Consider the following 11,127-nt stretch of genomic DNA (forward strand, 5'->3'; position numbering starts at 1 on the left):
AATCGGATGATTCCCTCGAAAAAGGCGATGCGGGTAGCAGCTCCGCTGAGTGTTTTTTCTGTGGCGGGACGCTAAGCGCAGGACGACGCCACCGCCTTTCTTTGACGCAGAGTCACGCAGTGAATCGAATGATTCCTCCGTGAAAGGCGATGCTGGAAACAACCTCGCTGCCCCTTCCCTCCTGAAGAGCATAGTGATGGAAGAAGAACGGTCGAACGGATACTCAGCCACCTCGGGTCTTCCCACGTTGGCGACCACACCACTCCCAGCTGTCGGCACGCTCCTCTCGGAGCTGCCCGGCATAATCCATGAGGCTGCTAACACAAAGGGACTTTCCGTCCCTCGCCTCCCTCTGCCCTGATCGGATGATCTGGCGGGAAGGTTTAGCTCCACCCCGGCTCGTCGCCCTGACCCCATCTAGCCTCACTGTCCATCTGTGATGTCACATTGGAATGAGGCTGCAGCTGGGCCCGGCAAGCTGAAGACATCCGTCTCCACTTTTGCTTCCATCTCCAGAGTGGAGCATATTATCGATCGGTGTTTTTCCCTCGGTTCTACCCCCTGGAGCGAAGCCTGGCGGAGGCGCTTGGGGCAAAAGCTTCCAGGATGGACTGGCAACCTATCCCTCCAAGAAAGCATGACCAGATGGTGACAAAGCTCTCCAACCAAGCTCACCAGTGCACATCCCAGGAGGTGCTGGCCTACAGCATCTCAAAGAGGCTGGAGGAAGCAGACCTGCTGGAAGAGACAAACAGCTCTCTCTGTAAAGCCGTTGACGTCATCTTAAACATGTGCGCCACCTCTGCGGTCTGCCTGTCCATCTGTCCTGGCCTGGCCTGGCCTGGCCTGTTATCGCCACCCGGATGACCATGATCAAGAGGACCACCTGGCTCCGCCTCTCACCATCCTTGTCTGAGAGGCTGCAGAAAGACCTGCTGGAGGTCCCCATCACCCCAGAGGCGCTGTTCGGGACCAACTTCAGGACCATCCTTTAGAAATTGCAGCGGTCCAAGGAGGTCTCAGAGACTGTACACCATCTGGTGACATCACAGTCATTCTCTCGCCCCTTCGGCTGCTGGAGGAACTGCTTTGGCCAGCAACAGCAGCAGAGGTGCTCCACAGCTGCGGCAGCGACTTCACGCTCCGCTCCTCCGCCAGCCCCCTCCACCAGGGAACAGCTCCTTGAGGTGAATGTGTGTGTTTTTTGACTATTTATGTTTTGAAATAAAACGGAAACATCTCTGAAAGTAAAGTTTCATCGAGACTGTCAGATCAGCTGAGCTCACAACTGCCTCTCTTTACAGATTCCCTACACAGAACGAGCTAGTAACCTCTAAATAGTGTTTTAAATGGCACCGCAGTTCAGTAAATATCACAAAACACTCGTCTGCCACGTCAGCTAAAATTATGTTTTTTCAGCAGACCGAGTCCGGTAAAATCCCTCGTTTTCAGCCAGAGCCCGTTTTTAATTTCTGCTGTTTTCTGGCCACTCACAGCGCAGCGGGAGTAAATGTGTTTTTCACATGTCACTTCACATAAATGTGCTAGAATGTTTTCATGGTCTGAAACGTGACTCAGCATTTTGCCCCCCTGCTGTGGAATCAGCATGTTCTGATCCACACAGACAACAAAGTGACGGCAGCTTACATAAACCATCAGGGAGACGTGCGCTTAGCCCAACTGTTGCGCATCGCGAAACAGCTGTTGTGTTGGGCAAAAACCTGCTCTCCATCAGAACAGTGTACATTCCCAGCGTCCTGGACAGGGGAGCGGATATCATGTCAAGGGGCGGTCCCTGCCACAAAGACTGGAGCCTCCACCCCGAGCTGATCTCTCGGATTTGGAGCAGGTTCGGCTGAGCAGCAGTGGATCTGTCCGCCACATGGGAGAACGCCCAGTGTCAATTATGGTTCTCACTGAGCCCACGAGACGACCAACCATTAGGAGTGGACGCTCTCGCTCACATCCTGTGGCCAAAAATGCTCCTTTATGCGCTTATATCAAAGTGGACAGCTTTTCAGCACTGGTGCATGGAGAAAGGTGTAGAGGCCATTGCATGTCCACTAAGTGGCATGCTGTCCTTTCTGCAGCAGCTAATGGACACAAATCTAACGTTCAGCACAATTAAGACTTGTGCTGCAGCTATTTCTTCCTGTCACAAGGGCTTCGGTGACAGAACAGTTTTTACTCACCCACTGATGAAGCGTTTCCTGAAAGGTGTACAGAGACACAGACCGGTGTCACGCCCACTAGTTCCACAGCGGGACTTAACGATGGTTCTGCGCGCTCTGATCAAAGCTTCTTTTGAGTCTTTAGATCATGTTTCACTTAAATTCCTGTCACTTAAAACAGCCCTCCTGCTGGCTTTGACATCAGCAAAGAGAGTGAGCGATTTATCTGCGCTCTCTGCTGCCCCGTCATGCCTCAGGTTTCAAGCTGATGGCAGCTCAGCTGCACTGAGACCTAACCCAGCTTTCATACCAAAAAACATCACAAGCTCATTTAAATCAAGAATGATAACCTTGGAGGGGTTTTATCCTCCTCACAATTCAGAGGAAGAAGCATAATCTCATCTCCTCTGTCCCGTGCGCACGCTTGCATGTTATATAGCACGCACAGCCCCACTGCGTTATTATCAGCGTCTGTTTGTGCATTACAGGGACACCTCTGCAGGTCACCCTTTATCCACTCAGCGCCTCTCACACTGGCTGTGTGAGGCTATTTCTGAAGCTTACAGAGCATCAGAACTGGACCCTCCAGAGAATCTCAGAGCTCATTCCACCCAGTGGCGGCGCCAGGGGGACGCTAGGGGGCGCTATAGCTACCCCTAGAAAAGTTATAGCACCTCCATAGCACCCCCAGGAAATATTTAGATTTTTTTCTTCATCTAATTTAATATTTTAAATATGTAGTTGTGGCATTTTCTTCTAAAGACAAATATATATAAAAAGAATCAACCATTCTAATTTCAGTAAAAAATAAAAATAAAAAAAATAATTCAACCTGATTTGAACTTTGCGTATTATTACTTCCGGGAAGCAATTGAGAGGAACACGCTGCGCAAATATGGATCGTTTTTTGCAACCAAAAGTTCCACGGATGGAATTTGAGAAGGATGCATTTTTGGAAGCAGAGTCCGACCAACAAAGAAATATTAATCTGGATGAAGAAGATAAACTGTGCAGTTATCCTTCCACTGCTGCTGAGAATGCTAACAGTGTTAGCACTGGACAGCTAGAAGATCTAAGCAGAAGTCCTCAAGATGGACCAAGACGACCACTTCTGCAAAAATACCCATCACGCTTGTTTGGAGTGCAACAGAGAAGTTTTAGTAAAGGCTGGCTCGATCAATATTTGTGGTTAGAATACAGCGTGAGTAAAGATGCCGTGTTTTGTTTTGCTTGTCGGCATTTTCTAAAAGGAGGACACAGGTTCCATCTTGAGCCAGCATTTACCGCGCTCGGCTTTAACAACTGGCGGAAAGCAGCAGCGTCATTGAAGAGCCATCATGAAAGCGCCGGACACAAATTTGCAATGGAAGCGTGGAGTGAATTCAAGTTTAAACAAACGAGTGGATCAAAACTCCCCAACATGCTCGACAAAGGACATTCTGCATTGGTTCAGGAGAACCGGAGGTACATGATGGGTGTTGTAGAAAGTTTGCGCTACACAGCTTGTCAGGGAATCGCACAGCGCAGTCACAGTGAGAAACAGGATTCAGCTAACAAAGGTAATTTTCGTGAGATGCTTGATGTGATTGGAAAATTTGATCCCAATGTCCAAAAAAAGCTGACAATTAATCCATCTAATGCTAAGTATGTTCATCATGACATACAGAACGAAATATTTAATGTTATGGCTGAAATGATAAGAAAACAAATCAGCAATGAAGTGAAAGAAGCTCAACACTTTGCTATTTTGGTGGATGAAAGTAAAGATATCAGCAAAAAAGAACAAATATCTGTTATTGTTCGTTATTTGCAGCCAGATTCAGAGAAGGTGGTGGAAGAATTTTTGCATTTCACCCCAGCAGAAGGATTAGATGCAGACTCACTTTTTGACTGTATCAAAATGACCCTCAGTCGTTGTAATATTGATATAAATTGCTGTGTCGGACAGTGCTATGACGGTGCTGCTGTTATGTCCGGGTGCAACAATGGAGTTCAAGAAAAGTTGAGAAAAGAGGTGCCGCAAGCTGTGTACATTCACTGCCATGCTCACAGGCTGAATCTTGTGTTAGTAGACTGTGTACATAATGTTGATGCTGCAGCCGATTTTTTTGAGATATTGCAAATGCTTTACAAGTTTTTTTCTGGGTCTGTTGTTCATGATCTTTTTTTGAAGAAGCAGGAAGAACTTGTGTCAGCTGTACAGCGCCTAGAACTTAAAAGACTCAGTGACACCCGCTGGGCGTGCCAGTATGATTCCATACGTGCTGTCAAAAAAACTCTCCCAGCTGTTATAGCTACGCTGCACGATGTTGTTGACCAGAAAAATGCTAAAAGGAGGACGGAGGCTAAAGCTCTCAGTGCACTTATAGATAAGAAGTTTGTTCTGCATCTTGTAATTTTTGAGGATATTTTCAGAACAACAAAATTCATGTCTGATCAGCTACAGTCTCCTAATTTAGATCTAGTAGCAGCAAATGACCTGGCTCATTCTGTAATAACTGCTTTAACAGAAAAACGCACAGATGACAAATGGGAGACACTCAGAAAAGAAGCAGAAGAACTTTGCAGCAACACAGGAATAGCAACAGAGACTGTACATCGGCAGAAAAGACAGACTCAAACAGCTAAACATCTAGAGCACTTTATTGTGGATGCCTCAATAGAAAGAAAAGGTGCAGACAGCACGGATGACCTAAAAACAAAATCATTCTATTCTGTTATAGACAGGATGCTAATGGAAATGAAACAGCGTTTTTCTTCAGAAACTAATGAAGTACTGAAAGGTTTGCCAGCTCTAAACCCCAAACACCCATCATTCCTTGACAAAAAATGGATACTGCCTATGGCCTGTCTTCATGGAGTTAACGAGGAGAACTTGTCAGCTGAGCTCCACCAGGTTCGCCGGCTGCTGAAAAGGAAAGAAGAACTGGGACTTATAATCAACAACACACAAGACTTCCTATCTGTGATGCGGCCCTACAAAGATGCATTCCTGGACTTGTATAAGCTGATATCCATATCTTTGACTCTTCCAGTAACATCAGTGAGCTGTGAGCGCAGTTTTTCTTGTTTGCGTCGTTTGAAGAACTACCTAAGAAACAGCAGCGGAGACAGTCGAACAAGTGACCTGGCACTTCTTGCTATCAATCCTTTAAGAACCAGGACCCTGGACAGTGACAGGATTATTGATGCTTTTGCCCTCAACCACAATAACAGGCGGATTGTCCTGTTATGAAGACTTCTGATGGTGAGTGAATGATTTCAATCTTCTCTGACTTTGTAATGCATTCAGCATTGTGGACTGAAATTGTTTATGTGATACATCTGGGGAAACAATGTGAATTTGTTGTAACAGTTTGCATACTAAGATCTATAAATATGGCAAGTGTGTCACGTTTGTATATGCTTTAAATTAATTGCAGAGTACCACATTATTCACTATCCACTGTATTGGTGACTGCTGATGTCAGAGTTTTCAGTGCACCTGTGTGTGTGTGTGTGTGTGCGTGCACGTGTGCTTGTGTTTGTGTTGATAACTCTAGGGAAGAAAAATAACCTTCATAGCACCCACAGTAAAATGCTTAGCCTCCCCTTAGCACCTGCTGAAAAAAATTTCTGGAGCCGCCACTGATTCCACCATAGGGATTTCATCCTCTACAGCTTTGCATGACAAGGGATGACAGTGGAGGACATTTGTACGGCGGCCACTTGGTCATCGTCTTGCTCATTTATTCGCTTCTATCTACGTGATGTCTCTGCCTTTTCCATGACTCATTCTGTTCTCAGCGTTCTAACAGAAGGATTTTTACTTGTTTCGTGGAATTTCATTTTAAGCTCACATCTGACTGCATGCAATTACAGTGTGAGACATTTATTATCAGTCACAAATTCATGACTGCTGTTTTCATTGTTACTAATCAGTTCATTTTGTTATTAATCAGTTCATATTGAAGAGCTGTTGACCTGCTCTGTTCATTGTTACACAGTTACAATTCATAACCTCTGTTTTCTCCATTCTCAGCAGCAGGACTGTTTCAGCCGTCCCTTTTTCCCCATCGGAGACCTTTTCTCTCCGGGGCGCTCCTGTGCATGGAACGCGTAATTACGCAGCGCAAGGCTGAGTGATGAAATGTTTTTTGGTGCAAGCAGGCGCTTCATATTGTGTCTGAATGGACCCAGTGAGGCATAGACACATCCTGCTTCGCCTTTAACCCACTAGCGATAGCCTTAAAGGGCGAAGCCTATATGAAATAGAACGTTGGTTACGTACTGTAACCCCAGATTCTATGAGTATAGGCGCAGCCCTTTAAGCTCTGGGCCTCACTGGTTCCTAAATGGCTGAAGAAAAAATCTATTTGGGAGCCAATTACCCGGTCTCACTGTAATTTATACGGACCGGGGGTGAGGCCCACACAGCAGATGGGCGTGGACTAAAGTTTTCAATGCTGCACTGCGCGCGAAGGGATAAACCCACTAGCGATAGCCTTTAAGGGCTATGCCTATACTCATAGAATCTGGGGTTACAGTATGTAACCAACGCTTTGTTTTGTCAACATTCAAAACAAGTTGAAGCTGACAAAGTTGTTCTTGTATTCTGTTAAATTCATTCTGCATGTATGCAAACACTTCTGTGGGCATAGGTGCAAAGCAATATATGACTGTGTCATCTGCATAAAAATGAATAGCTGCATTTGAAATATCCTTTTCAAATCCTTTTCTTAAAACAAGATTGAAAATTTGACAAAATTATATTTGTTTTTGGAAAATATTTCAGTTGCTCACACACCAAGGTCTCCAGAACCTTGGCCAGTGCTGACAGTTTAGAAATGGGCCTGTATTGTTCTATTTCCTCTTGTCACCTACTTTGAAAAAGGGGAACACAAAGGCATATTTCCATACTAAAGGAGCTATTGGCTCCCTGTCAAATTCAGAATAAAATTCAAAAAATTACTTCTAACCTACAAAGCTCTCAACAACCTAGCTCCATCTTATATTACAGATCTTATTTTTCCATGTTTTCCTAACAGAGCACTTCACTTTCAGAATGCAGGTTTACTTGTTGTTCCTAGAGTTTCCATAAGCAGAATGGGAGGCAGAGCTTTCAGTTATCATTTCAATTAAATTCAGTTTATTTATTTAGCTCTAAGTCACAACACAAGTTATCTCAGAACACTAAACAGAAACATTCATATAAATAAAAAAGCCAATTACCGTAGTAAAAGTTATTTCTCTAAGGAAACCAGCAGATTGTGTTTTATAATGTATGCAAATGTTTTTGTGCAGTGCCCTGAGACGACTTCTGTTGTGACTTGGCATTTTATAAATACAGTAAACTGACTGAATTAAAATTGGGATGGCATGGTGGATCAGTTGGTAGAGCTGTTGCCTCTCAGCAAGGTCGCCAGATCAAATCTGTGCCGGGGGCCTTTCTGGGTGGAGTTTGCATGTTCTCTCCGTGCATGTGTGGATTTTCTCCGTGTACTCCGGTTTCCTCCCACAGACCAAAAACATGCATGTTAGGCTGATTGGTAACTAAATTGTCTCTAGGTGTGAGTGAGAGAGTGAATGGGTGTTTATCTCATTTGTCTCTATGTGTCCCTATGATGGACTTGAGGCCTGTCCAGGGTGTCCCCCACCTCTTGCACAATGACTGTTGGATATGGACACCAGTGACCCTCGCAACCTGAAAAGGAAGAAGTCGGTAAAAATAATGGATGTATGAATGTACGAATGGATGAAATGTTCTTCCATGTTATACCTATGAACCTTTGGTTTTTAGTTATAAAACCATCTCTAAAAAGTGCATAAACTGATGTACTGCTGATGAACCTTGACCTGAAGGCAAATAAATAAATGTGGGCTCTCAGTATTTAAATTTTTCAGCACGTTCACCTCCCAGCAGGAAGTTTTCCATTAACATTTCAGCTGGAGTTTTCCTGTAAAGCTACCGGTACTTCCTGGAAAATATGAAATCCAACATAAAATGGTTTATTCTGAACAATATCAAATAATGCAGTTTGAACATATTTCCTCCAGTAGTTTTTAGAAGCACTGATGTGCAGTTTTGAAGTGTGGGTCCACACTCAATGTAAACAAAGCACTCCACAGAAGCCACCAAAACCCAAGCTTGAGTCTCATGACTGACCTACATTAGACTGGCTGTAGTCTGCGCAGGTAAACAAATATGACCAAATCAAACAAGCGAAGACCCTCAGAGAAGATGTTTCGGTGGAAATATATGAGCAGATCTGCTGCTAAATGTGAAGGCAACAAGCAAGAGATGAATGAATCGACTATCAAAAATAAATATCTGAGCTTAAGAAGGATGAAGGAGCACCATAAAGACAGAGCTGCTCATTAAAATACACAAGGCTTTAGCAAATATTCTGCCACGGCAAAGAGTTTACTGTTTAAACAATTTTCCAACTCTAGATGCATAACCACAAATGTTTAAAAAAGCTTCAGTTTCAAAAATGGCACACTAGTTCAGATGAAAGCTATTTAATTTTTTTTTAACATTGTTGTAGTATTGCAACATACAGTTGATTCAGCAGACATATAATGATGTCTGGTTGTGAGGATTCTGTTATTTTGTTTTTGCTTTTCTTTTGCAGACGAGCTGAAGTTTTGCTGCCACTCTGTGACAGCTCCAGCTCAGCTGAAGCTGATCAGCTGATTGCCACCTGGGGTTTATTAGGCGGAGTCGAACAATGGGTCATTGTGGGTCCGTTTCCCTGCTCAATGTGACACCCCAGCCCCAGAGTTACATGTTTATCCCTGCTGGTCCTCCTGTGTGCTTCCTGCATTCCTTGTGTGTCGTGTACCGGTGAAAGAGATGTGACGTCTCAACACCACTTCCTTGTTATTTCTCCACGTGGGAGCACCCCAGCTTCTGTAAATCCTCTTGCACTTATATTTTTGAAAAGATCAGATCCCACCACCCTGCTTGCTTCGTCATCACACTCCACGCTCGTCTGCTGCCATTATTCACCTGATTTGGATCCATACCTCTTACCTTCTCCTTACCTACTTTACCTGGAATCCTATCCCTTGAAACCTGAAAAGACATGGTTCAAGGTTTAGGGTTCAAGGAGACTTTATTGTCATTCACATCACATGTGGTACATGAGGTGGAATAAAATTGTGTACTCACAGTCCCAGTTATACCTCAAAATAGTCAAATTTTAACTATAAAAAATAGTACAGAAAGATCTAAGATATACGCTAAACAATAATAATTAAGGTGTATTAAACAGCAGCCTGAACATGAGTCTGTTGTGAGTAGATTGGTATGAATATAGCAGCTTAAGGTAAGAAATCAGCAGCATGGATAATCAGCAGCATGGATAAAGTGTCAAATCTCCAATTAAAATGTCATAACAGTGAAAATTCTGGTAAGGTATTCATAAACTTACCAAAGAGCCCTTTAAAAGGTTCACAATATATTTTATAAATGCATTGTTTTGAAACACTTGATTTACTAAAACATACTTTTTGCAGTTTGCACAATTGCTAATCAATAGTCAGAAAGGTAAAATAAAAACTAGAGAAACTTTCAAAGCTTGTGGCTTGAGGAGCACAGCCTGGCCTTTTGAAAGATTATAATTCCTGTATTTGGCGGAGTGAGTTGTAGAGCTGTCACCGCTTGGTGAGAAGGCCGCTGGACCAAATCCTGGCTCAGAACCTTTCTGGGTAGTCTTCATGTTCTCTCTGTGCACCAGTGGTGATTTTAGCCTCTTTTTCGGGGTGCTCAAGCACCCCCAAATTTTAACTCAGCACCACTGAAACATTAAGAAACCATCATTAGGATTTTGTAGAAAACTCACTTCTAAAATCTTAGATTCATAAAAACATTGAATGTATCTGAAATAAATATGGAATAAATAATTGCTTCTTTATTTTTGCACGAGTCGGATCCTCAACACCACCTGTCAATCCATCCAGTATGCTTGTCAGCAACTGACCAATCAGCGACCTCAATTTGTCCCTAAGGTAAACGCTCCTTACCTGCAGAAGCTCCTCCCCCTTTCCTCTGACAACGCTGTCGGGTTTTGCATTACAAACACTTGGTGGTCAGAGGGATTTTGAGAAAAGTCATTGGAAAAACAACGAAACGTTTTCAATGGAGACCGTATAATTCAGACAGCGTTAGCCTGAGTGCTCAGATGGTGGAATAGTTTATTCGATTTCCAAAACCTAAAAATGGAGTATGGAAAGATGTAAAAGATGGATAAAGGTTTGTGACTGACCTCATGAGCAGCTGAATACAACAGTGATAAACAGGAAGTACCACATGTTCATCTGTATGAAGGTAACTGCAGGTAAATCCTCAATTTTCTTTACATTGTATGCTTATGGGGCGGCAGTGGCTGAGTGGTTAGAGCAGTCGTCCTCAAGCAAGAGCTGTGGGTTCAATTCCACCAGCTGTCACATGCTGAATTGTCCCTGGGCAAGACACAGACACACCCCCCCCCCCCCCCTCATGGCCACACGCTTGTTTTTATTTTTATTTTTATTTTACAAAATGGGAAAAAAAGAACCTTTAATGTCACCGACATTCACACACTTCTCAGTGGTCTTTGTCATCCAAACAAGAACAAACATTTCAGACAGTATTTCAGCGCTGCACCAGTTTCCAAGTTTCCTAATTCTCTCTGGAACCAAAACAACCGTCAGTATGTAGAAAATGTTTGATTCAAGTCGTAACTGCCTAAAATAACACAAAAATTATGTGTTACTTCATTAAATTATGTTTGAATTCTATAAAAATATTTTTAAAATGTTGACATGCAGAGGAAGCTCTATAACCGACTGTAGAGATTTTGTGGTTCAGGCTGCTGGACAGACAAAATAAATGGTGTGAAAAAATATTGGAAGAACTGTGCTAGTATATATAAACACTACAATAAATAAATACACTACAAACATACACACTATATATATATATATATATATA

At 43.2% G+C, this 11,127-nt stretch overlaps 1 protein-coding gene across 1 annotated transcript; it reads left to right on the forward strand.

Annotated features, from left to right (window-relative positions):
* The first annotated feature begins 2,938 nt into the window (after nucleotides 1-2,938).
* LOC119415011 (zinc finger MYM-type protein 1-like) lies at nucleotides 2,939-5,415 on the forward strand. Its single transcript, XM_037682134.1, has 2 exons — nucleotides 2,939-3,279; nucleotides 3,565-5,415. The coding sequence occupies exons 1-2, from the start codon at nucleotides 3,067-3,069 to the stop codon at nucleotides 5,404-5,406; spliced, it is 2,055 nt and encodes a 684-aa protein (XP_037538062.1). The 5' UTR covers nucleotides 2,939-3,066; the 3' UTR covers nucleotides 5,407-5,415.
* Nucleotides 5,416-11,127: the final 5,712 nt, after the last annotated feature.

Source organism: Nematolebias whitei, chromosome 9 (genome assembly GCF_014905685.2).
Source record: "Nematolebias whitei isolate Nwh7 chromosome 9, NemWhi1, whole genome shotgun sequence".
In the NCBI taxonomy this organism is placed as follows: Eukaryota; Metazoa; Chordata; class Actinopteri; order Cyprinodontiformes; family Rivulidae; genus Nematolebias; species Nematolebias whitei.

What these genes read in the sequence shown, in the direction of transcription:
- LOC119415011 (XM_037682134.1), top strand. Translation starts at nt 3,067, where the DNA reads ATGGATCGTTTTTTGCAACCAAAAGTTCCACGGATGGAATTTGAGAAG. An exon ending in AAGATGGACCAAGACGACCA is followed by an intron (nt 3,280 to 3,564) that starts CTTCTGCAAAAA and finishes TTCAAGTTTAAA; the next exon opens with CAAACGAGTGGATCAAAACT.